The 27,506-nt window shown below is 41.2% G+C and overlaps 1 protein-coding gene across 1 annotated transcript in view; it reads left to right on the top strand.

The window, feature by feature from the left end:
• MICU1 (mitochondrial calcium uptake 1) overlaps nt 1-27,506 on the top strand; it is a 155,263-nt gene that overhangs the window by 83,967 nt on the left and 43,790 nt on the right. The window contains exon 7 of the mRNA XM_017518561.2: nt 23,063-23,200. Coding sequence (XP_017374050.2) covers nt 23,063-23,200 — 138 coding nt within the window. The remainder of the gene's footprint in view (nt 1-23,062; nt 23,201-27,506) is intronic.

Raw genomic sequence — 27,506 nt, 5'->3', positions numbered from 1 at the left:
TCTCTACAAAAAATACCAAAATAGGTAGCTGGGCAAGGTGGCACATACCTGTGTTCCTAGCTACTCAGGAGGCTGAGGTGTTTGGATCAGTTGAGCCTCGGAAGTCTGAGGCTGCAGTGAGCCATAATCACACCACTGGACTCCAGCCTGGGTGACAGAGGGAAACCCTGTGTTAAAAAAAAAAAAAAAAGAAAAGGAACCAAATTTGAATTCTTCTGTGACCGTGGGAGCCTTATTAGAAGAGGAGTTAAGGAAGAATCATTGACCTGTACTTCCTGGCATCTCTGTCCCATATTAATACTCACTGCAGCTATCTACCCTTTAAAGTTTGAAAGCCTTCCAGAAAATTGCCAACTTCACAGACATCATGTTGATCAGATTTTTCATCCCAAAGCAGTAATTTCCAGTATAACCAATTTAAAAAAATAAATGAGGCATATTAAACTCGTTGTGTTGGATTATATTGATCAGTGAGATGTTTTGATAGTACTTTTCAAGTTTCCATGTAGATATATTATGGAGCACAACAGCAGAAATTAGTTTCCTTGAATATAGGATTGGTAACGTTCTCTTTATTGGACAGCACGTAACATTAATACAAAGTGTTGCGGTCATCACTGCTAAGTGTTAATATGCTGTTATTAATATTATTATCCAATTATTTTCTTTGCAATATAGAAATACTTTTCATGGAATGTCTTTTCTATTATGGTTGGGCAAACAGCAAACTGAGAAATTCTGGAAGCAGCTTATTTGCTGTAGTGGAATTACTTTACCCATTTGGTGGTTTTTTGTTGTTGTGGTGTTGGTGGTGGTGACTATTTCTCTCTCCCTCTCACTTCTCTCTCTCCCTCTCCTCCCAACGCCGACCCCTTTTTCTCTGGCAAAGTGCTATTTGGGATGGATTAAAGCTAATAGAGTTAATTGAATGGTAGCTCTTGTTCACGATAATGTGGCTAATTCTGTGACCCAGCTTGGTGTTGCTCCTCCTGCTCAGGCACTAGTGGTTCTTAAAAGTAGGAAGTAAGCCCTGGTATGATGGCTCATGCCTGTATCCCCAGCACTTTGGGAGGCCAGGGTGGGAGGATCACTTGGGTCTAGGAGTTTGAGACCAGCCTGGGCAACATAGTGAGAGCTATTTCTACTACAAAAAAAAAAAAAAAAAATTGACCAAGCATGGTGGCACATAGCTGTAGTCCCAGCTGCTTGGGAGGCTGAGGCCAGAGGATTGCTTAATCCCAGGAGGTAGAGGCTGCAGTGAGCTGTGATTGCATCACTGCACTCCAGCCTGGGTAACAGAGTAAGACCCTGTCTCTTAAAAAAAATAGGAAGTAAGACAGTTTCTAATCCACTCCTAAAATTGGAGCTCTACAACTGTATTAGCAACCTGTTATTGCATAAGAAATTGTCCTAGACTGGGTGTGGTGGCTCATGACTATAATTCTAGCACTTTGGGAGGCTGAGGCAGAAGGATTGCGTGAGCCCAGGAGCCCAAGACCAGCCTGGGCAACATAGTGAGATCTCATTTCTAAAGCAAACAAAACACACACACATTAGCGGACATGGTGGTGCCCCGGCAACATAGTGAGATCTTATTTCTACCAAAAACAAGCAAACAAAACACACACACACACACACACACACACACACACACACACACACTTTGGCGGACATGGTAGTGAGATCTCATTTCTACCAAAAACAAGCAAACAAAACACACACACACACACACACACACACACACTCTCTCTCTCTCTCTCTCTCTCTCTCTCTCTCTGTCTGTCTCTCTCTCTCTCGGACATGGTGGCGCGTGCCTGTAGTCCCAACTACCTGGGAAGCTGAGGTGGAAGGGTTTGAGTGTGGGAAGTTGAAACTGCAGTGAGTTGTGATCGTGCCACTGCACACCAGCCTGAGTGACAGAGCAAGACAGAGCAAGACCCTGTCTCAAAAAAAAAAAGGAAGAAGTTATGCTAAAATTTAGTTTAAAACAGCTAACATTTATTATATCATATAGTTTCTGAGGGACAGGAATCTAGAAGTGGCTTAGCTGGGTAATTCTGGCTGTCTCTCATGAGATTGTAGTCCTCTAAAGGCTTGACTAGGCGGGGGATCCTCCTCTAAGCTCACCCCCTCGCTGTAGGCAGTAGGCTCCAGTTCCTCCCTTAGTGAACCTCTTCTTAAGGCTCCCGTGACCTGGCAGCTGGCTTCCCACAGCACAGCCAACGGGGAATCCACGCTGTCTTGTATAGTCTGATCTCAGAAGTGGCATTCCATCACTTCTGCCTTATTCTTTCGGTTACAGATGGCTTCTGGTCCATTGTGAAAGGGGATTACAAAGGAGTGAATATTAGGAGTAAGGGGAACATTGGGGACACCCCCGTACATACTCACCACCTTCCCCGGATTATATGATTGGCCTTAGGAAGCCTGTGTCAAAACCAGTTCCAGCATCATCACTCACTTTTGCAGTGTTAGACTTACTGCAAAGATCATGCCAACAGTTTATCTTGCTACCCAGTGTTAATTTTATTTCAGACCTCATTGCCTTTCTGTACCCACTGGCACTGTTCAAAATCACCATAATCCTCCCCCATATGTTTCATTAGCTTTGAGTCTAGTCTAGTGAATAGAGAGTTGCAGCCTCATTCCCTTCGTTCCCTGAAGACACTTGCTTCCTAGTAGGTGTGTATCAAGTATTCCAGCACTGTAGATCAGTAGTTTCTCCCTGTGTCACCAGCACCCAGCCACATATTCTTATGATCTAGACTATCCAATGCTTGCCGTATTCCAGTCCCAGTCCTTTCCATCTCCAGAGAAATGTGTCCTCCTATGCAGCTTTTGAATGATGAGGAACACTCCTAGGATTGCTTTTTTTTTTCTTCAGGGTATGGAGGTTTAGTCCCTATTATGCTATGCACCGTGGTTTTTGTTGCCATTGGTAGCAGAAGTATTGGATATTTTAAATAAATGTCATTTTACAGCCAGAAAGATATTTTATGTTTAATTTCCAGCTTGCAATTTGTTCCCTTAATTTGAGGCAAATGTCTATTAATATCACTTGGAAATTTAGTATCTATCATGGCAGTATCTTATAGCTTTTTTTCTATGATACTTTGTAATTGGGAAATTCCCACTGTGATACATTGATAGTATGTAAAAAACTTAATAGATTACTTTTTACTCCAGATTCAAGGATTGTATTCTTATGATACATAGAACACGTGATAACATATAAAACATTTGAATAATGTGTCACTTAATGAAAGCCCTCTGGGTGTCTGAATTTTTTTATTTCTTTGGTCTAATGAACTTTGATCTTTTAAACAGAAGCTACTATTTGGTTGTGTTCTTTTCTAATTTCCAAGTATTCACTTAGGTGCAAATTCTTATGTTACTCATCTGTGATACAAGTAATTGCAACAAACTCTGCAATTTATTAGGTATTCCCCTGTCAGCTTGTACTGAACTAGGTTTTTCCCAAAACTCCTAGCATTTCTCACTAAATAGATATGTATCAAGTTGAATTTGACTGACAAGTTTTTATTAATTTATTTTTATTTATTTATTTATTTGATGCAGAGTCTTGCTCTGTCGCCCAGGCTGGAGTGCAATGGCACGATCTGGGCTCACTGCAACCTTTGCCTCCCAGATTCAAGCAATTCTCTTGCCCCAGCCTCCAGGGTAGCTAGGACTACAGGGGGTACCACCACACCTGGCTAATTTTTGTATTTTTAATAGAGACACAGTTTCACCATGTTGGCCAGGCTGGTCTCAAACTCCTGACCTCAGGTGGTCTACCCACCTCGGCTTCCCAAAGTGCTGGGATTACAGGCATGAGCCACCATGCCCAGCCTACTTTATTTTTATTTTTATTCTTTTTTGAGACAGAGTTTCATTCTTGTCACCCAGGCTGGAATGCAGTGGCATGATCTCGGCTCACCACAACCTCCACTTCCCGGGTTCAAGCAATTCTCCTGCCTCAGACTCCCGAATATCTGGGATTTCGGGTGCCCGCCACTACGCCTGGCTAATTTTTATATTTTTAGTAGATACGGGGTTGCACCATGTTAATCAGGCTGGTCTCAAACTCCTGACCTCAGGTGATCTGCCCACCTCTGCCTCCAAAAGTGCTGGGATTACAGGCATGAGCCACCACACCCAACTGCGCAACTAGTTTTTAAATTTGAATCTCAAGTAATGTCGGGGCCAGGTACAGTAGCTCACACCTGTAATCCCAGCAGGGTGCAGTGGCTCATGCCTGTAATCCCAGCACTTTGGGAGGCCAAGGCAGGTGGATCACCTGAGGTTGGGAGTTCAAGACCAATCTAACCAACATGGTGAAATCCCATCTCTACTAAAATATAAAAAATTAGTTGGGAACGGTGGTGCATGCCTGTAATCCCAGCTACTTGGGAGGCTGAGGCAGGAGAACTGCTTGAACCCAGGAGGCAGGGGTTGCAGTGAGCCAAGAATGTGCCATTGCACTCCAGCCTGGGCAACAAGAGCAAAACTCTGTCTCTAAATAAATAAATAAATAAAATAAAGTAATATTGGGATTTTTCCAGTGCCCTGGAAATTGTGCTGCTTGGTTTACCGATCTTGTCTTATACTAGCTTCAAAGAGCCTATGAGTCTTTTTTCTCCACCTGGAAAGGTTAATTAAAACTCTGCTAGTGTAATAGTTCCACAGCTTGTCATAAAGAATATGTGGTATATTCTTGTGCTACCTGTGGATCTGAATTAAGTTTTATAGTTTGTTTTTAATATATGTCTATCATCTGACAGGGTTATGATAGCTGGGGGAATAATATCTTTGGTTTTCCTCACTGTGGGTATGTATAACCTCAAATGTGATATTAATGTGGTTTTGCATTCAATTTCTGCCAAAGAAAAATAATGAATTGTGGAGTTGCTTGATCTGGTGAGTATTACCAAGCCCATTTATTTGCACGTGTAATCATTTATTCCCTAAAGCTAATCACTTTTTACACACACTTTGTCAACTGTGCCCAGGAGCCTCCTCTGCCTAGTGAAACATAATTAATTTCCAACTGGCATAATGGGACACACAGCCTTCCAGTCTCCTCTAAATCTGCCTTATAAGGGTCATCCAAGAAAGACTCACCTTCCCACTCGGGCTTTCAGCAGTCACTAGGTCCATCTGTCAGAGGATATGACAGGGCAGATGCTGAGGGAAGAGTAACAGTTAAATGATTTTAATAAATGAATACTGCCAGGCTATAATTAGTATATGTCAAACCCTATTTATGAGATAGCTTCAAATACAGTATGCATTGCCTAACAACAGGGATACATTCTGAGAAATACATCATTGTGTGAACATCATAGAGTATGCTTAACAAACCTAAACAGTCTGTTGCTCTGAGGCTATAAACTTGTAGAGCATGTTACTGTACTGAATGCTGTAGAGGGCAATTGCAACACAATGGTACATAATTGTGTATCTTAACATATACACCATCATCTGTGCAGTCTCAGTGATCAAAACATTGTTATGTGACACATGACTGTATTTGAAATACCTCCCTCTCTCTGCTGGAATGTGATAGAAGAATGTGCCATTTCCTCATTACGTTACCATGGTGGCATCAGTTTTAGTGTATTCAGTTAGGTGGCTCTGATTTAAAATACTGATTAACTTCTCTGCCTCCAAACTAAAAACAATGTGATATGTAGTCTTGGCCTCATGTTTATGTGGAAGTCTTCTCTGGTATGGTAAGGCCACAGATAGCAGGTATCCTCCCTAGATGATTTGGGGCTTGTTACTGCCTCCCAGCTTCGTGACAGCTAGAGGAGGAAAAGTGAGTATTTAAATTGTAGTGAAGGGATGGAATTGAGAACAACTAACTGGCTGGGTGTGGTGGTAATGCCAGCACTTTGGGAGGCCGAGGTGGGCAGATCACCTGAGGTCAGGAGTTCAAGACCAGCCTGGCCAACATGGCAAAACCCTGTCTCTACTAAAAATACAGAAAAAATTGGCCAGGCGTGGTGGCAGGCGCCTGTAATCCCAGATACTTGGGAGGCTGAGGCAAGAGAATTGCTTGAACCCAGGTGGCAGAGGTTTCAGTGAGCCGAGATTGCACCACTGCACTCTAGCCTGGGTGACAGAGGGAGACTCCATCTCAAAACAAAAACAAAAACAAAAAAAGAGGGAAAATAACTAACTTAATATCTTCAACCAGGCACAGTGGCTCACAACTGCAGTCCTAGCACTTTGAGAGGCTGAAACAGGAGGATTTCTTGAAGCCAGGAGTTTAAGAGCAACCTGGGCAACAAAGGGAAACCCTGTCTCTATAAAAAATTTTAAAATTAGCTGAGTGCAGTGGCAAGTGCCATTAGTCCCAGCTACTGAGGAGGCTGAGGTGGGAGGATCCCTTGAGCCCAGAAGTTTAATACTGCAGTGAGCTATGATGGTACCACTGCACTCCAGCCTGGGTGAGAGTGAGACCCTGTCTCTTAAATCAACAAAAAAGAATGTCTTCGTCTTCTGTGTTACATCTAGTTCTTCAAATCTGATACTCTTGAAAGTAGGAGCTCTCTACTGCCTTTGAGAGCTGTGGGAGATTTTGGGAACAGCTTCTTTAATAGTTGCCACTGCCTCTATTGTCTTATATTGGCCATTCACATTGATTCGTCCGCTGTTGCAAGTCTAATAGGATCCCAAGAAGAGATGATATTAAAAACAATTAAGGGGCCAGGCACGGTGGCTCACACCTGTAATCTCAGCACTTTGGGAGGCTGAGGCAGGCAGATCACCTGAGGTCAGGAGTTCAAGACCAGCCTGGCCAACATGGTGAAACCCCTTCTCTACAGAAATACAAAAATTATCCAGTTGTGGTGCACATCTGTAATCCCAGCTACTCGGGAGGCTGAGGGGAGAGAATCACTTGAACCTAAGAGATGGAGGTTGCAGTGAGCTGAGATCACACCATTGCACTCCAGCCTGGGTGAGAAAGTGAGAGTCCATCCCAGAAAAAATTTAAAAATTAAAAAAATAAAGATTTAAGGAAGTATAATTTCAAACATGAGAACATTCTGCTAACACCAGCAAGAGAAAGACCTGCAAGGCGGAAACGAAGTGTTATCTGACTTTCTTTTAGTAAAGGTTTAAGATTAGCAGTGAGAAAGCCATGCAACCACAGGCTTTTCAAGTTGTTAGAGTCTCGTTCCCGGGAATATGTATGAAGTAGAAAAGAACCTGTTTGGCACTGATACTTTCGGTCACCTCCGTTCCCACAATCACTGTCAGAAACATCGTCTCATCTGACCACCTCTCTGTGTCTTTTGCTTGGTCTACTTCAGCTGCCGCCTAACTACGTGATTCATCTCATATCAATCACTCCTAACGAAGGGCCTTTGCACCGCGATTGACTTCCCTGCAGCTCCCTTCCTTCTCCTTCGTCTAGTTACTTTGTATCCCTCAGGGCTCACTTAAACCTCACTCATATCAGAAAAGCTTTTCCTGCTTCACCATCTCTCCACCCTAAATTAGATCACATTTTTGTTGCACATTTCCAAAGCACTGTACTTTTTTCTCAGATCACCTAATTACATAGTCATCTCATTGTTAAATACATGTCTCTCTGCAAACACTCCATGAGAACTTGTAAGAGAGAGTGTTGGGCTTGCCATTATTTCCTTAGTGCCTGGCAGAGACTTAGCAAAAACCAGATTTTCAGGAAATAGTGTTGAGTTAGAAAATATCAGATGTGACCGAAAGCCTAGCAAATGTACACGTACATGTTGATGCCCACTCTCAATCCAGCTCTCTGTGGCACTTATGGCCTAGTATATTAGGCACATTTTGGGGTATCAGCCCCACTTTCAACAATTCCATCGTCTCCAGGATTTTGCGCACTCCACTTCCCAAACATATGTGAGAACTCCTAAAAGTCACATTTGTAAATTTGAAATTCGAGCTAGAGATAGACCAGTATACGTAAGCATGAAACATTCCTCATTAGCTGTTTTAAAAATGAAATGATTCCACAAAATGAGAATTATCATTTATGTCTCATAAGTTGCTTTTTAAAAAACTTTAAGAAAACCTTAATTAACTTGGTGACCAGAAAAAACAAAACAACAACAACAACAAAACACTTAGTGCTGCAGGATTTAACACACAACCTGACTTAATGCTTTCTCTGTGGTACTCTAAGAAACTTGCCAGGTGCAGTGGCTCATGCGTTTAATCCCAACACTTTGGGAGGCCAAGGTAGGAGGATTGCTTCAGCCCAGGAGGTCGAGACCAGCCTGGGCAACATAGTGAGAGACCCTGTCTTTACAGAAAAAAAAAATTTTGGGGTGGTGCAGAGTCTCACTCTGTTGTCCAGGCTGGAGTGCAGTAGCTCGATCTTGGCTCACTACAACCTCTGCCTCCTGGGTTCAAGCAATTCTTGTGCCTCAGCCTTCTGAGTGGTGGGGATTACAGGTGCCCACGACCATGCCTTGCTAATTTTTTTATTTTTAGTAGTGTTGGGGTTTCACCATGTTGGTCATGCTTATCTTGAACTCCTGACCTCATGTGATCAGCCTGCCTCAACTTCCAAACATACTGGGATTATAGGCACAAGTCACTGTGCCCAGACTAAAAAATGTTTTTAATCAGCTGGGTATGGTGGCAAATGCCTATAGTCCCAGCTACCCTGGAGGCTGAGGCAGGAAGATCACTTGAGCCCAGGAGGTCAAGGCTGCAGTGAGCCATGATAGCACCACTGGACTCCACCCTGGATGACAGCATGAGACCCTGTCTCAAAAAAAAAACAAACCAAACCAAACAAACAAACAGATCTTAACTGTCCAGCAAGGGACAGCTAAACCTGTAATTAACCAATAACAGCACTATAAAAGAAACCTTGTAAATTCTCTTCCTGGCTATTTTTTACAATTGTTATTATAAAAGGACTTAATGGTTTTCCTGTTATTACGAGAAAAAATATTTTCTTTTTGTTCCTTATGAAAAGAGAATGATAGTGATACAGTATGGCCCATTAGGTACTTTGCCATTCACCTGCGTGTGTTGGGACTGTTCTCACTTTGTGTATTAAGGCTTCCTTAAGCTATATGTTTTCTGAGCCTCAGTCTCCCAATCTTTCTTGAATTTTTCCTAATGCTTGTCAGTCAACTTAATCTGAATTCTAATTTCTATACATTATGTTCCAGTCTCTATCTCTCCCTTTTCTGTTCTAAAAAATGGGCACTTTCCAATGTAATTATTAGTGTACTAAAGAATATTAACTTGGCCAGGTGCAGTGGTTCACACCTGCAATCCCAGCACTTTGGGAGGCTGAGGCGGGTGGATCACTTGAGGTCAGAAGTTTGAGACCAGCCTGGCCAACATGGTAAAAACGCGTCTCTACTAAAAATACAAAAATTAGCTGGGTGTGGTGGTGGGCACTTGTAATCCCAGCTACTCAGGAGGCTGAGGCAGGAGAATCACTTGAACCCAGGAGGCAGAGGTTACAGTGAGCCAAGACTCCAGCCTGGGCGACAGAGCAAGACTTTGTCTCAAACAGAAAAAAAAGAAAAAAAAGAATATACACACACACACACACACACACACACACACACACACACATAATTAAAGGTTTATATATATATATATAAAATACATACATATACACTTTTTCCATGGTACCCAGTGAGAATGAGCTTATCACTTATACAATGGCTTTTTGAATGGTCAGAATTAAAATGGATGATAAGATTAAGCCAATCAAAGAAGGGATGGGTCATCATAAAAAACGAGATCAACTGGGATTTGAGCTCTAGAGACCGAAGAATAATGTGTTATTAATTTTACAGATAGTGTCTTCAAAATGCAGGTTTTTAGTGTAGGCAGAAATTTATGAATACACAACTTAATAATTTAGCTCAGTTCATCCAGGTAAAAGCAGATATAACCTTAATTGTTTTATCATTCTAATATAATAGACCTCTGTTTCTCTCAGTTAAATTCTTCAGCTTTTGTGGAGCATAGCAAGACTTTTCATGATGGATTCCTTGAATATGGCCATTTTTCTAACTGTGGCACTATTGATTTTTTTCATATCTTTTTTTTTTAACTTCTGCCTGTACGCCAACGACTTTTTCATATATTGCATCTGTGAAATTGTTCCTATAGAAAACTTCAAGTAGTAACTATTTTTAACAATATTGCCTCCTGGTTATAAACTAGCAGTTTAACATATAATTGCCTGCCTAGGTTTTATCTTTTTTATTTTTTTTAGGTATATATATATATATATATATACTTATAGTTAGTCTCTAATCATGGGCTTGTTAAATCATTTGTAGAAACAGTAATATAGAATTTTGTCATGACTATAATCATGCCAATAACATACATCTATATAGAGTAATTTTAAAACCCTCTAGCCTGTGTTGTGATCTTGTTGTTGTCCTATTATTTCTTCAAATCCCAGGTGCCTCTAGGCAGTAGCTATTATGCCTACTTCAAAGGTTATATGAGACTCAAATGAGAGAGTGCATCGGAAACATTTTGTACATTATTATCCCTCAACCTATTAATTTGTGCCCTATACATAGTAACTTCAAGCCTTATAGTTTATCCCTAATGCTCCGGTTTCTGTAAACTTTTGCAGAGGTCTGATTTTTATAGGGAAAGAGAGTTTATAATTTAACTTTCCATGCTCTGAGCATAGTTCCACTCTTGCCCATCTCTTTTATTTCCCTTCTTATAAACATGCAAAATGTGCATGTGAAGAGTAGAAAGGACAGGATTAAGAGAATTTCTTACTTGTGGTTTTTCTTTCCTTTCTCAATCTTATTTTTTATTGTCTTTGTAGAAGACAGAACAGAAGCAAATGTGACCACAAACTTATTATTTGTAGCCTTTGTTCACTATTTATATTATTACTATTATTATTAATAGGAGCCAACATTTACTGAGCTCTTAGTATGTGCCAGGCATTCTACTACCATATTTCATTGAATATAAAACACAAACATTGGATTGCTACACCATTATTTTATTAATCACTAAGAAAGAAAAAAATGCCATTGAGCAAATCCATGACAAAAATGCTTTACACTAAAAATGTTTATTTAATATCTATTAAAATACCCCATTAGGGCAGAACGTGGTGATTCACACCTGTAATCCCCCCACTTTGGAAGGCTGAGGCAAGTGGATCACTTGAGGTGGGGAGTTCGAGACCAGCCTAGCCAAAATGGTGAAACCCCATCTCTACTAAAAACAAAAATTAGCCAGGCATGGTGGCAGACACCTGTAATCCCAGCTACTCAGGAGGCTGAGGCAGGAGAACCACTGGAACCTGGGAGGTGGAGGTTGCAGTGAGCTGAGATTGTGCCACTGCATTCCAGCCTCCTGGGCAACAGAGTGAATGATACTCCATCTCAGAAAAAAAAAAAAAAAAAAAAAAAGAAAAGAAACTCCATTAGGCTTAGATTTTTATTTTATGGCATTCTTGTACATACATATAAACAAAACAAATAAATTAGTCTAAAATTTCTTCATACTTAGGATCCAACCCTTCTGAATTTTTTTTGACTCTGAATCATGCAAGTCTGTGTTTTTCCATACAATATTGTTCTCCAAGCCATCGGGAGCATTGGTGTTGCAGCATTTCTGAAAAGAACAATCCATTGTTAGCTGAGATTTTCTTCCACGCCACCGACACTCATTCTGCAAGCTCTGATATACTTGTATAGTCAGGGAGAACAGCGCCAACTGCTCCTTGGCCAATAGGAATTCTAAGAAGCATAGTGATTTCAGAGATATGAAGATGTAAAAAAAAATAAAAGGAAATGCATCTTAGGAAAGATGAATTAGAACTACAATCATTCCTTGATTCTTATCTCCTAAAATTGGGGCTTTTATATGGTTTCATATCTATTATCTAACGTAACCCTCACAGTCATCTCAAAAGAGAGGTACTGCTTTTATACCAACTTTATCGATGAGGGAACCGAGGTTTAGAAAGGTTAAAAATTGCCCAGAAGTACACAGTTGGTACGTGACCAAGATAAAAAACCAAACCCAAGTCTGCCTAACTACAAATCTTATATTCTTGCCACTGTACTAGCTTCATTTATAGTCCCCAAATAATGAACAACTTTGATATGGATGCAAGAAGAATCTTTTCAGAGAGCCAAAGCAGGGAATAGATAGTGCTGTAAAAAGTATTTCCCAGGAGCTACCAAGCTGGAATTTTAGTGAATGAAGACTAAATGAAAGGACTCCTACAGATACCATCAGCTGAGTATGGATCCTTCAATTCACATTTCTAATTTAGATAAGTGGATCTGTGTTTTCATCAATAGTCTTATTTTCATAATGTGCTAAAGTGTGACTGTAATGATTTTCAGACATCTACCTGGATTTGAACTTTATGAAAATTGAAGATAAGGTATTATTTTCTAAAATTAAGTGACAGAAGAAGGGGAACCTTACTGATAAGACTTTTTGGTTTTCACTTGAATGAATAAATGTACCTGCCATTTTTACCTAATTTGTCCTTCCAGCATAGTTTCAGACTCTAGGGTACAAATTGTTTTGGCCTACGAAGTCTGACATTGCCTATCCTGCCAGCATGCTTCTTGACTTACTTACCTGCTTTTTTGTTTCTTTTAGTCTTTTAGATATGAGCTGAATATTATTGAGAACTTTATATATAACTGGACTCAGGCAAAGGAGCAAATGGAGCTTCATAGCAGAGCCCACAGCTAATCATATCCTTGAAAGTTCAGGTGCAGCTTTAGGATTTTCTCCTCTGGGAATAATTATTAATTCTAATGAAGTATCACAATCTCTCCATAGGTATTTAAGAGTATACACTGGAAAGTGTGTCATGTGCTCCCATTAGATGATTAATACAGAATGGGTAGGTGACTTTCTAAACGAGGCAGAGATTTAACCAGTCAATCATAATTATTTATTGAGCACATGCAGTGTGGCCCAGCTCTGTGTGTAACACAGACACAGTAAACAATTCAAGGCTGCTGGGCTTGGTGGCTCACGCCGGTAATCCCAGCACTTTGGGAGGCCAAGGCGGGTGGATGACCTGAGCTCAGGAGTTTGAGACCAGCCTGGCCAACATGGCAAAACCCCATCTCTATTAAAAATACAAAAATTAGCCAGGCATGGGGCACATACCTGTAATCCCAGCTACTGGGGAGGCTGAGGCAGGAGAATCTCTTAAACCTGGGAGGTAGAGGTTGCAGTGAGCCGAGATTGTGACACTGCACTCCAGCCTAGGCGACAGAACAAGACCCTGTCTCAAAACAAACAAACAAAAAACACACACACAAGGCAGAGACTCTCACATAGATAGAAATATATGATGTGAGAAAGAGAAAACTATTTTCAAAAAATAAAGGACAGGCCAGGTGCAGGTGCAGCGGCTCATGCCTGTAATCCTAGCACTTTGGGAGGCTGAGGCAGGCGGCTCACCTGAGGTTAGGAGTTTGAGACCAGCCCGCCAACATAACGAAAACCCATCTCTACTAAAAATATAAAAATTAAATGGGTGTAATGGCTCATGCCTATAGTCCCATCTACTTGGGAGTCTGGGACGGGAGAATTGCTTGAACCCAGGAGGCGGAGTCTGCAGTGAGTTGAGATCACACCACCTCACTGGGTGACAGAGCAAGACTTCATATAAAAAAAATAAAATAAAGGACAATATAATGCAAAGCATACTCTTCTGTTAGGTCTAGACCTTACCTACTGTAATAGTGCTGAAGAATCAAGAAAGTTTACTATGTTTTAGAAAAATCAGTAAGTAGGGTGTTTGTACAAGTAGATGAAGAGGAACAACATGCCACACAAGGAAAATGACATAAAGACAAGCCTAAATGCTTAGCATAAACAAGTCTTTTACAACCAAATCTTGTCCAAACTGATGAAAGGTTTCCTTTGGAATACATGTCTAAAATAGATTGGATTCTCCTTACTGTAGAAGGTCTTATGTTTATATTTTATTGCTATGAAAATTGGCCAGACGTGGTTGCTCACGCCTGTAATCCCAGCACTTTGGGAGGCTGAGGCAGGCGGATCACCTAAGGTCAGGAGTTCAAGACCAGCCTGTCCAACATGGTGAAACCCCACCTCTACTAAAAAATACAAAAATTAGCCAGGCATGGTGGCATGCTCCTGTAGTCACAGCTAGTTGGGATGCTGAGACATAAGAATTACTTGAGCCCGGGAGGAGGAGGCTACAGTGAGCCAAGATCACACCAGTACACTCCAGCCTGGGCAACAGAGCAAGAATCTGTCTCAAAAAAATAAATTAATTAATTAAAAATAAATGAATGAAGATGATATTGACTTGGTTTTTAATTTCTTTTTCTTTTTTTCTTTTTTTGTGAGACAGGATCTCACTCTGGCCCAGGCTGGAGTGCAGTGGCATGATCATAGCTCGCTGAAGTCTCGAACTCCTGGACTCAAGTGATCCTCTCACCCCTGCTTCTCAAGTAGCTGGGACTATAGGCATATGCTACCATGACCAGCTAATTTTTAATTTTTTGGAGAGTCAGTGTCTCACTATGTTGCCCAAGCTGTTCTAGAACTCCTGGCCTCAAGCAGTGCTCCTACCTTCCCTCCAGAAGTGCTGGGACCACAGGCGTGAGCCACCATGCCTGGCCTTTTATTTATTCAGTTACTCACAATAATGAGGAGATAATCAACTATGGATCACTAAGCCCAAAGTAAATCCTGTATCTTAATTATTATTATTACTTCCTAACAGCTTTTCACATTGGTTACTGCTTTCCACAATTTGCCACATCTTTAGGAAAAACCAGCATATCAAGTTTGGTATAGGGGTCTTTAGGTGTTGAGTATATGAACAAGCTAAATCTCCAGCTCTCTTAGGAATGCTGAAAGCTGTCAGCAATGCTAGGACAAAAGGAGTGTGGGAATGTATTATGTTAATATTTCATCTAGGCAGTAGATCCCAGTGTGCTCTTCAATGGAGTTACAGGAAAGCAAACTGACTCAGGTGAGAGAAAATAGCAGGTTGCTTTCCTACTGCAATTAGTCCTTGGTTCTCATCTCCTAAAATTGGAGATGTTACATTTTGTTCTAATAGACAATCTGTTTCCAAAGCTCTTACGATCTCATATGAAAAGAAGAATGTCCTTGAACTCTGAATAATGTTGGGCTTCTTAAATCTCAGAGAAGTATGTAACACAAGACTAGGGTTTTTTCAAGTTATTGAAGCAGAAATTGGATATAATGAGATCTTCTGCTTGCTGAAGAGTTATCGTAAAGGAAAAATAGCTTGAAATTTTTAGCAATTTCATATGGAAACATTAACTTCCTAGATTAGTTGGAATATTAAACAGCAGTTATATTGTTTAGGAATACAAACTTTTGTTTTAAACTATTGAAAATAATAAGGTACTAAAAAAGGGAGGCAGGGCATGGGCTTTAACTGTGGTGCCGATGCTTCCTGTCTCAGGTTAAGTTGGAGGCTCATGGTGTTTGGTTTATTATTATGTTTCATAACTTGTCTGTTATATGTGTTATTATGTATTTGTCAGATACTTCACAATACAATTTTAAAGAGCCCATAATTTATATTTCAAAATTTTGTTACTAGGGATCAATTCCTAAAATAATGATGAAAAATTAAGTTCAGAAAAAGTTTATCAGAGCAGTATTTGTCATAGACAAAGATTGAAACAGCCTAGATGTCTAGTACCATTTTTTTAAATCTTGTCTTTTTCAAGAAGGGATTTCAGGAAGCCATAAAAAGTACAGTCAGTGAGACAAAAGCAAAAACTTGCTGACAAGTTAAAGAGGAAAGTAAAAGAAAGCCTAACTTTCTTTTAAGAAAGGTTAGGTAAGGTTAGTATGAAAAGTGTGTCACAACGTCTCCTATTGTAGAAGTGGCCCACAAACTTGACTGTAAGATTTCCAGTAACCAGGGTAACAAGGAAAACATGATTCACGTTGCCTTTAAAATAAGAACATATCAACTGTTCTGATACTGAGACCAGAGAGAAATTTTTCTCTACATTAACTATGTGGGAATGTTATTTCACTTTTCTCTGTCTATAAAATAGAATAATACTAGTACCTGTTAAAAAGCACTGTGAGAATTATCAAAGATAAGTTCCTAGGACAGCACCTGGCAAGCATAAGCACTCAGATATGTTACTGATTAGCCAAAATGAATGGCATTCTCAAACTATCCTTGTAGAAATCGGTATCATGAAAGTAGATATTGAGAGATAAACATAGAGATATTCCTTGCCTTAGATAGGAAGCCCTCCCAACAATAGGACAGAAGTGTTGTGAATTTTCTGGTGTTTTGTCTGTGTTTATTCAATACATATTTATTGAGTTCTTTCTTTATGCCAGGTTTTCTGTTCGATAATTACTGCAAGGGTACAGGTTATTAAGTTGGTGTTCTGCCTCAAGCAACTCTAAGTAGTTTTAATCTTGAAGTTATTCTAATGTGTTCAATAATAAATAAAATTAATTGCTACATTTATTGAATTTGTTTTCCTTTTTTTTGACGCAGGGTTTTACTCTGTCACCCAGGCTAGAGTGCAGTGGCATGATCTTGACTCACTGCAACCTCTGCCTCCCAGGTTCAAGTGATTCTCTTGCCTCAGCCTCCCGAGCAGCTGGGATTACAGGCACCCACCACCACACCCAGCTAATTTTAGTATTTTCAGTAGAGACAGAGTTTTGCTATGTTGGCCAGGATGGTCTCGAACTCCTGACCTCAAGTGACCCTCCCACCTCGGCCTCCCAAAGTGCTGGGATTACAGGTGTGAGCTATCATGCCGGGCCCATTTATTGAATGTTAACTGGGCATCAATCCCTGTACTAATTTATTTACATATTATCCCATTTAATCCTTACAACAACATTTTGAGGTCACGAATATTATCTCCCATTTTTTGGTGAGAAGATTTTGAAGCCTCGGAATAGGTAAGGCATTTCCTTGAAGCCACAGCCAGCAAGTATGGGTTCATGCCAGAATTGTGAATTCCTGATTGTGAAGTCCATATTCTTTCACCTCAATGTATTACCTTCTGTGGAATGAAACCAGAACGTATCAAACCCTGAAACCTTTTGTTCCAAATCTAAAATATTTTTCCCTGACACCTTCAGTCAAATATTTCCTGATTGCCATTATCTTGTAATAAATTCCTGCATCAGTCTTATTATCTTAGTAGTTTTGGCTGTCAGGCTGGAGGGTTAACCTTTTCCTGGTCTGACTGTTCTGATTGGTACTCGTCATTTAGTCAGTTGATTTGACCACCAACCTGAAATTTTTTCTTAAAAACCATTTTAAAATGGAAGGAGGCCAGGTGTGGTGGCTCACGTCTGTAATCCCAGCACTTTGGGAGGCTGAGGCAGGTGGATCACCTGACATCAGGAGTTTGAAACCAGCCTGGCCAACTTGATGAAACTCCATCTCTACTAAAAATACAAAAAATTAGCCAGGCATGGTGGCTGACGCCTGTAATCCCAGCCACTTGGGAGGCTGAAGCAGGAGAATTGCTTGAACCTGGGAGTCAGAGGATGCAGTAGCCATCATGCCATTGCACTCCAGCCTGGGCAACAGAGCGAAACTCCATCTCAAAAATAGGATAGGACAGGACAAGACAGGAATGTTTGGATTGGAAGTAGAAAGCTCTAGCAGTTGAGTTTGGTAATCTAAAATCTTATGGACCAAGACTCTAATGAGTTGTTTTGGCCCTTGCTGAGGGCACTAAACTGTGTTGCCTCTGTTCCAAATTGTGAACCTTCTTCCTCAGTTTGCCAGTTAGTCAAAAGACAACCTTACTAGTGTTTGCAGTAAAGATGCCTCTTCAAAGATCAAGAAAATTCAGGCTCCCTTCAGTCTGACCTAGGGCTCTTTGGTGTCCCTTGTCAATTGCAGTAACAGATTTCAATTCAAACTATGAAATGTGTATGTCATGCTCACTGGGTAGGTTTACAGTGGAGAACTTTGCCTGTAATCATTTTTCCTTTAGATAGGCATAACACAGTTATTCTGAGACTCCTGATAGTAACGTCAGTGGCATGGTTAGGACCTCAAAAGCCACATACTATTAGATTCAAAAACACAGATGTGTTCAGCTCAGCAGCTTGAGATCACTATGCAATCTTGCATTGCACAGTTCAGATACTAGAAAAAGCCTATCAAGAAATTTATCATTCTTTTAAAAAAATTTGTTTAATAGAGATGGGGTCTATGATGCTGAAGCTGGTCTTGAACTCCTGGGCTCAAGCGATCCACCCATGTCAGCCTCCCTAAGTGCTAGAATTATAGGCATGAGCCACTGCACCTAGCCCCCAAAATTTATCATTCTGAAAACTTGTATGGGGAGAGGATTTATTCTAGGGGATGGACAGAGTCTCTTGAAAGATAATTGTATGAAAGCGAAGAACATTAAAGTTTACATTTGTTGGATACATTAACCTCAAAAGTCTTCAAAAAATGAAGACCCACTTGCAGATACGGATTTCTTTTTCCTTTTACTATGTTTCTAACCTTACTTTTGGTCTTTGTTCATAATACATGTTTTCTTCCTTTCCTGGCTTCCCATCCTTAAGTCATTTCATCTAGATACATGCAGACCATCTGTTCTTCCAAAACAACGAGGGACGGGGTGGGAACAAGAGGCGCAGTGTGAACTGAAAGCCAGGAAAAACCTTGCAGTTTGTTGGCTGCTGGTGACCTACCCTGCAGCCCCCTGGGGAACAACAGGGAAACAACAGCTTGTATCCATTTGAGAAAGTGGCATTGGCTGCCGAAGGGGAAATGAGAGGCTGTTAAGCTCTCTTCCTAGACAGGGAAAAACAATGCAGATGGTGGGTGGTGTGCTGGAATGCACACATGCTGTGCCTCAGGATCAAACACGTGGAGGTTTAAAATTTATTGAAGTAGAACATCAGAGGTTCCAACATTAGTAGAAAATAGGTTGGATAAAATAAAATATAAGCCAATAATTTGAAGTGCTTCCAAATATGCAATTAGAACTTTTCTACATTATGATAATTTTGTAATAGCCTATGTCTTTCCTCAGAAGATCCACCCATGACCTTGGGGATTGATTACATGTATATGGCACCCCAGGAGTGCACCCACAGGATTGTCCCAGCTTAAGATACCAGTTGAGTATCCGTTATCTAAAATGCTTGGGACTAGCAGTGTTTCAGATTTTTGGATTATTTCAGATTTTGGAACATTTGTGTTACACTTACTGGTTGAGCACCACTAATCCAAAAATCCAAAATTCTGGCCAGGTGCTGTAGCACCTGTAATCCCAGCACTTTGTGAGGCCCAAGGCTGGCAGGTAGCTTGAGCTCAAGAGTTCAAGAACATCCCAGGCAACATAGGGAGACCCCGTCTCTACAAAAAAATGCAAAAATTAGCCAGGCATGGTGGTACATGCCTATAGTCCCAGCTACTCATGAGGCTAAGGCAGGAAGATCGCTTGAGCACAGGAGATCAAGGCTTCAGTGAGCTGTAATTGTGCCACTGTCATCCAGCCTGAGTGACAGTGCGAGACCCTGTTTAAAAAAAAAAAAAAAAATCCAGAATGCTCCAATGAGCATTTCCCTTTTGCATGATCTTTGAGCATCATGTTGTTGCTCAAAAAGTTTTGGATTGCCGGGCACAGGGGAGCATGCCTGTAGTCCCAGCTACTTGGGAGGCTGAGGTGGGAGGATCGCTTGAGCCCAGGAGTTCTGGGCTGTAGTGCACTAAGCCGATCGGGTGTCCACACTAAATTTGGCATCAATATGGTGACCTCCCAGGAGCAGGGGACCACCAGGTTGCCTAAGGAATGGTGAACCAACCCAGGTCAGAAACGGAGCAGGTCAAAACTCCCGTGCTGATCAGTAGTGGGATTGCGCCTGTGAATAGCCACTGAACTCCAGCCTGGGCAACATAGTGAGACCCAATCTCTAAAAAAAAAAAAAAAAAAGTTTTGGATTTTTGGGCCAGGTGCAGTGGCTCACGCCTATAATCCCATCACTTTGGAAGGCCAAGACAGAGGGATCACCTGAGGTCAGGAGTTCGAGACCAGCCTGGCCAACATATAGTGAAACTCCATCTCTACTAAAAATACAGAAATTATCTGGGCATGGTGATCCATGCCTGTAGTCCCAGCTACTTGGGGAGCTGATGCAGGAGAATTGCTTGAACCTAGGAGGCGGAGGTTGTAGAGAGCCAAGATCATGCCACTGCACTCCAGTCTGGGTGACGGAGGGAGACTCTGTCCCTCAGCAACAACAGAAAAAAAGTTTTGGATTTTGAAGCATTTCAGATTTGGGGTTTTGGGATTAGCGATGCTTAACCCTGCATACACTTGACCCCTACAGCCACATAATGTCTAGCTGTTGCCCTTGAAAATTCAACCCTAATGAAGGTCCTTGAGATACTACCTTCAAAGTTCCCTAGCCTTAGCATAGTAGATCTTTAGTTAATAAAGTTTGAACAAATAGGACATTAGTTCAAGTCTGTTTCCATTAGCAGTTTTGTGTGTAAAGAAAAACGGCTCTCGGGCCGGGTGTAGTGGCTCACACCTGTAATCCAAGCACTTTGGAGGCCAAGGCGGGTGGATCACCTGAGGTCGGGAGTTCAAGACCAGCCTGACCAACATGGTGAAACCCTGTCTTTAAAAAAAGAAAAATAGCTCTCCATGGCTCCCTCCAGCCATGTTTAAGACCTTAGAAATAAGGCAGTCCTACCTCAGAAATGCCTAAAAACCTAAAAGTAGAGGTGCTGCCCAAAATCAAATTACAGAGCTGAAGCAGTAAGCTTTGAAGTGGCCATACTACATGGACAAGCAGAAGTTGATGATTTTTAAGCCCTTTCAGATTCCAGTCACTTAAAAATAATCATAATAGAGCCCATTACCAAAAGACAAGTCTGAGTTTTCAAAGAACATTAATAAAAAATATTAATCTGAGCATTGGAATTGTTGCTTGGGCATCTAGAAATTGCACTGGAAATTGACCTTGCTGTCTGAAACACCAGAGGCGAGGGCTTGTGCCTCTGTGGAAAACAGATAGTAAAGGCATGTTGTAAGCCTTGAGCAACCTGCAGCTGCTGCCAGTGTTACAAACAAGAACGTTTTCAACCATGAATCCATCTGGTGAGATAAAACTGAAAATTAATCTAATATCAACATGTGGGATTGCCCCACAGCTGTGAAATCTTCCAGATAAGGACAGAATGAACACTCTTAAATCACTGAAGTCTGGCATGGAGAGCAGGGAGCACAGCCTTCTTTCATATGCCTTGAAGAAGCCCATAGATGCACTTTTACCCAAGTATCAGATTTCACTGAAAATCTGATTTAAACATGGCAAAAAGTCTGCCTATTTAGAAATTTTTGTCAGTCCTCCACTTTGTTTCAGGATGGAAAATTGAGCCATAAATCAAACTTAACTTGAACCCTGACAACTTCTGGTATTGTCAAAAATTAATCAGCTCTGTAGAATGATGGCGTGACAAACATGAAATATTGAGTGACGTTGAAAAAGAGGCTTTCACTTAATATTGTTGACGTTCATTTCTTTGGACATAGTTTTGCTTCTCATTTAAATGTGACTAAGCACCATGGCTGTATAAGTTTATTCAAAACAACACAGTGCTGTTCTACAGAGAGCAGATGTACTATTGCTTAGAAGTAAGAAATGGTGTGGTGTTGAGAGATAGTCTTTGGACCCAAATAGGGCTGAGTTCAAATCCCAGCTCTGTCACATGTAGCTGCATGTTACCTCAGTTTTCTCATCTGCAGAGTGGAGCTAATAATAGCAGCTTCATAGGCTGTTATACTGATTAAACAAGGCCAGGCCCAGTGGCTCACATCTATAATCCCAGGACTTTAGGAGGCCAAGGCAGACAGATTGCTTGAGTCCAGAAGTTCGAGACCAGCCTGGCAACGTAGTGAGACCCCCATCTCTATTTTTTAGAAAAAATAATTTTAAAAAAGAACATACGAGTGAGGTACGTGGCCCATAGTACATGCTCAGTAAATGGTCGCTGTTAAGCCAGGCATGATGGCTCATGCCTGTAATCCCAGCACTTTGGAAGGCTGAGGCCAGTGGATCACCTGAGGTCAGGAGTTCAAGACCAGCCGAGCCAACATGGAGGAACCCCGTCTCTCCTAAAATTACAAAAATTAGTGAAACGTGGTATGCGCCTGTAATCTCAGCTACTCAGGAGGCTGAGACAGGCGAATCGCTTGAACCTGGGAGGCAGAGGTTGCAGTGAGCCAAGATGACGCCATTGCACTCCAGCCTGGGTGATGAGTGAAACTCTGTCTTAAAAAAGGAAAAAAAATGGTCACTGCTATAGGTTGGTACAAAAGTAATTGTATTAAAATACAGTTCTATGTCTTGCTCACTGACACAGTCTCACCACTGAGGAAACAAATGTAGGTGTCTATCAACTTACCGAGCTAGCTGAAGAAATGAGAACTGAAAGAGAATTCACTCTTAACTTTCTTATTTCGTGTCTTATATGTAAGTCCTACCTCTATCGATGTCCTAACATTTTATTGCTATTTTGGGGAAAACTTGAAAATATATTACTCTTCTTTAAAATTATACTCTCAAACCTTTATGAATTTTTTAGAAATAAATATTATTATCTTTAAAGCAAAATTAGGAATGCTTCTGTTTTCAAGATAATCAGGATATCAGGACATTGCCGAGTCTGGGTCTGTTTAGTAAATGTTATCAATCTGTTCCATTAACCATAAACATCCAGATGCTAGGAATACCTAACTTAACTGGAAATGCAGCCCAGCAAGTCTCAGCCTCATTTTTCCTAGCTCTCACTCAAAATGACGTTGCTCTGGTTTGACTGTCTCTGACAATAGTAAGTGGCAGATCTGGGATAAGAACCTAGATCTTCTGTTTCTTCGTTTTTCCATATCTTACTGAGAAATGTAGCTCAAAAATACAGTCCCAGTCATCAGCTATTTTCTGCCATCAAACACAGCTGATCATTTCCTGTTCCATGTCAAAATACTTTCCGTTGACCCCAGGAACACTCTTTCTGTTTCCCTCGCAGTTTGAACGCCATGACCCTGTGGATGGGAGAATTACTGAGAGGCAGTTTGGTGGCATGCTACTTGCCTACAGTGGGGTGCAGTCCAAGAAGCTGACCGCCATGCAGAGGCAGCTCAAAAAGCACTTCAAAGAAGGAAAGGTAGGTAGCTTTGGCTGGAGGAAGAAAAGAAACCATGGGAATGTATGGTTATTATGTAATATAAAGGTACTAACATAATGATGAGAATGTTTCAGGAATCAACAATTACACCTAATTCATTTCTGGTACCTGAGGTCCAAAGGGAGAAAAGAAATAGGCAACAGGTGAGGAAGAGGAGAGCATCCAGAATCACCCCAGGTTTTTTGTTCAGGAAACGGTAGCACAAACTGAGATTGAGAATTTTGAAGGAGAGACTGGTTTATATGGTAAAATAAAGAGTTCAGTCGTGGACATCTTAAATTTAAGATGCCTGTGGACTAAAGTAGAGATGGTCGGCAGGCAGCTGCATATTCACATTACCTCAGAGGTCTGAGATAGATTTGGGAATCGTCAACACATATCAGAATTACAACCATAAAAACAATTGCCCAAGGAGGATGTTTTGCAGAAAAGAAATGTGGGCCAAGGACAAAATCCAATGGGACACAAACATTTATGCAGCTCAGGAAGCAAATCTAGAAGAAATGGTTAGAGAATATTCTAGTGGCTCATGCCGGTAATCCCAGCACTTTGGGAGGCCAAGGCGGGTGCATCACTTGAGGTCAGAAGTTCAAGACCAGCCTAGCCAACATGGTGAAACTCCATCTCTACTAAAAATACAAAAATTAGCAGGGCATGGTGGCATGCACCTGTAATTCCAGCTACTCGGAGGCTGAGGCATAAGAATCACTTGAAACCCGGAGGCAGAGATTACAGTTAGCAGAGATCACACCACTGCACTGCAGCCTGGGCAACAGAGACTCCATCACAAAAAACAAAACAGAACAGAGAATACCTAAAGAGAGTAGTGAAATCAAAGCCAAGGAAGTAGAGGGTTCAAGAACTGAGGGATCTAAGGTGTCACATATGAAAGAGAGGATCCTGTAAGCTAAAGGTGGTAATATCCATTGGTTTTGGTGAAATGGCAGTAATTGGTGACCTTTGAGAGGGGTGTTTCATTAGAGTGGTCTAGTTGGAAAGCTTATTTGATTAAAAGTACAGAAGCAGAGAAAGGAGAGAGGTGGAAGAGGAGGCGTTGGAAAGTGGAAAATCACATAGGCAAATTCCGAGGCAGTGTATTAGCCTACTTGGCTGCCGTAACAAAATGCCACAGACTGGGGTGGCTTTAACAAGAGAAATTTATTTTCTCATACTCCTAGAGGCCGCAAGCCTGTGATCAAGGTGCCAGCTGATTTGGTTTCTGATAAGAGCTCTCTTCTGGACTTGCAGGTAGCTGACTTTTCAACAGGCTTTCCTCAGTGTGTGTGCATGCAGAGAGAGAGAAATTTCTTTGGTGTTTCTTCTTATAAGAACACTAACCCTCGCAGATTGGGGCCCCATCCTTGTGACCTCATTTAGTCTTGTTATTTCCTCTAAGGCCCCATCTCCAAATACAACCACATTGGGCACACTGGGGGTTAGGAAGGGCTTCAACATATGAATGGGGTGAGGAGTGAAGGGGAGTCACAAACATTCAGTTTATAACAGGCAGGAAAAACAAACCTGGCATGTGTGAAGAACTGAAAGGGGACTAGTTTGGATAGAGGGTACTGAGCAAAAGGGAGAATGGCCTGAACTGAGCTGAGAGAGGGATACCAGGACCAGAACATGTAGGACTTCATAGGGATGGAAGGAGTTTGGAGTTGACGCAAAGTGCAATGGGACACCATTAAAGAATTGTGAGTAGTGAAATGACATGGTTGTATCTACATTTAAAGAGACAACCCTAGCTGTTTTATGGATGATAGTTTGGAGGAGAGCAAGAATAGAAACAAAAAGACTGATGATAAGGCTATTAGAATTTAGGAGGAGATGAGTTAGAGTTTTTTGAGCAGCCTTGAGGTTGAAGACCATGGATTTGTGGAATACTAGCAACACTGCTCTCTAGAGGTACCCTTCAACACCAGCTACACCTGGTGCAAGGAAAGAAAAGATGGTGGCCAGATGTGGTGGCTCATGCCTGTAATCTTAACACTTTGGGAGGTCAAGGCAGGCAGATCACCTGAGGTCGGGGGTTCAAAGCCAGTCTGGCCAACATGGGGAAACCCTATCTCTACTAAAAATACAAAAATTAACCAGGCATGGTGGTGGGTGCCTATAATCCCAGCTACTTGGGAGGCTGAAGCAGGAGAATCATTTTAACCCAGGAGGGTGGAGGTTGCAGTGAGCCGAGATTAATCTCATTTCACTCCAGCCTGAGAGAAAGAACAAAACTCTGTCTCCAAAAAAAAAAAAAAGAAAGAAAAGAAAAGATGGTAGGACTGAGTCAGCATCTGAGAGTGAGATGAACAAATGGAAGCAGGTGAGTTAAAAGGTCAGGCCTCATAGGACATGGTGGCTTATGCCTGTAATCCCAGCAAATTGGGAAGCTAAGGCAGGAGGATCACTTGAGCCCAGAAGTTCAAAACCAGCCTGCGCAAAATGGTGAGACCCTGTCTCCACAAAAAATACAAAAATTAGCCAGGCTTTGTGGCACATGCCTATAGTCCCAGCTACTCAGGAGGCTGAGGTGGGTGGATCACCTGAGGTCAGGAGTTCAAGACCAGCCTGGCCATCATAGTGAAACCCCATCTTTTAAAAAAATAAAATAAAATAAAATAAAATAAATTCAGACCTCTAAGAGAACACACACACACAAAGCAGTGCTAGGGCTAGAACCCAGATCTTCTCATTCCTTGCCCAATACTCTTCTCACTGGGCAATGGTTACCATCTAGCCATGAGCAAGAATCTAACCTGGCACTAAAAATGTTCCATGAGAGACCGCCAAGTGTATTAGTCCATTCTCATGCTGCTAATAAAAACATGCCTGAGACTGGGTAATTTGTAAAGGAAAGGGGTTTGATGAACTCACAGTTCCATCTGGCTGGGGAGGCCTCACAATCATGGCAGAAGGCAAAGGAGAAGAAAAGACACATCTTACATGGCAGCAGGCAAGAGAGATAGCGTGTGCAGGGGAACTCCCCTTTATAAAACCATCAGATCTTGTAAGACTTATTCACTATCACAAGAAACAGCACAGGAAAGACCTACCCTCATGATCAATTACCTCCCACCAGGTCCCTTCCACACACACATGGGAATTATGGGAGCTACAGTTTGAGATTTGGGTGGGGACACAGCCAAACCATATCACCAAGGTAATGTGGTGTGGTAGGCATGAAGATGGAAAGACTTGAGATCAAGTTCAGCCTCAGAGGTTTCCATAGTCATTAGATAAATCACTTAACTTTATTGGCCTCATAAATAGAGAGGCTTATCCTAGATGCTCACTATAAGGGCCCTTCCAGCTTTAAAGATTCAATAATTGAAAATAAGATAGCAGATTCCTATTGCTTGTCCCAGTTTTCTTAGTCTTTGTGCAAGAAATCTTGCATGCATAGCATTGCCCCAACTTGGTGGAAAGCCTTTCTTATCAGCTAGAATTTTTCCTCCTTGTCTTGGATATTGAAAAGTTGAAAGGACCTCTGAACGAGGCTATGGGCTGCAAATGAGGGCAGGCTGGGCTCTGAGAGGAAGTGTCAGCTTTTCCGAACTCAGTCCAGCCTTTTCCCACAGCAAGTGTTCTCTTGGCTGTGGGGGAAACTCATCATTAATGGAAAGTGACAGAGAAAAAACATTTATCTCCCATAGAGCACTTCTACACTACCTGATACTTAGCTCATATCTGTTGGAAATGATAATTTCAGAAAATTGATTATGAATGTATAGGTGGATTTTTTAGCCCCTGTGCTGGAAGATTAGTGTTGGCATTCAGACATACTCCTTTATTTTGACCAGGCTTATTTTTAAAGGTTGGTCCAGATATTGATTTGACTTTATCTATCATGATAGGTGAATTCATATTTCATTATGAATTTATACTTAAAAGCAATAAATTGGGCATTGGCGGCATCTCCCTTGAAGTAATAGAGTGATTGAGCATTGACAGGAGTTAACTTAGTATCTGAAGACCTTGCTAAAGAGCTCTGAAATGAAAGGACAAATTTTGACAGATGATGAAAATCTGTGGTGTTAAATAACTTTTGGCCCAGAATTTCTAGCCTGCGTTAGCAAAGAGATTAAGATTGATTGTCCTCTCATGTTGATTAAATAGTTTGTGAATATAGTAATTAACTAAAGTGAGCATTAATGAAGGGCCTTTGCTCATAACGTTACCGACCATCTCTCTAGGACCATTTCTTATAAAAAGGGAATCACAGTCTGCCTGCTGATTGCTTCTTTTATTCCACTTTGGATTTGTTTTTTTTTTTTTTTTTTTTTTTTTT

Source organism: Cebus imitator, unplaced genomic scaffold, assembly GCF_001604975.1.
Source record: "Cebus imitator isolate Cc_AM_T3 unplaced genomic scaffold, Cebus_imitator-1.0 Scaffold686, whole genome shotgun sequence".
Taxonomy (NCBI): Eukaryota; Metazoa; Chordata; class Mammalia; order Primates; family Cebidae; genus Cebus; species Cebus imitator.
Note: the sequence above shows the minus strand (reverse complement) of the source record. Positions and strands in the feature narration are given on the sequence as shown.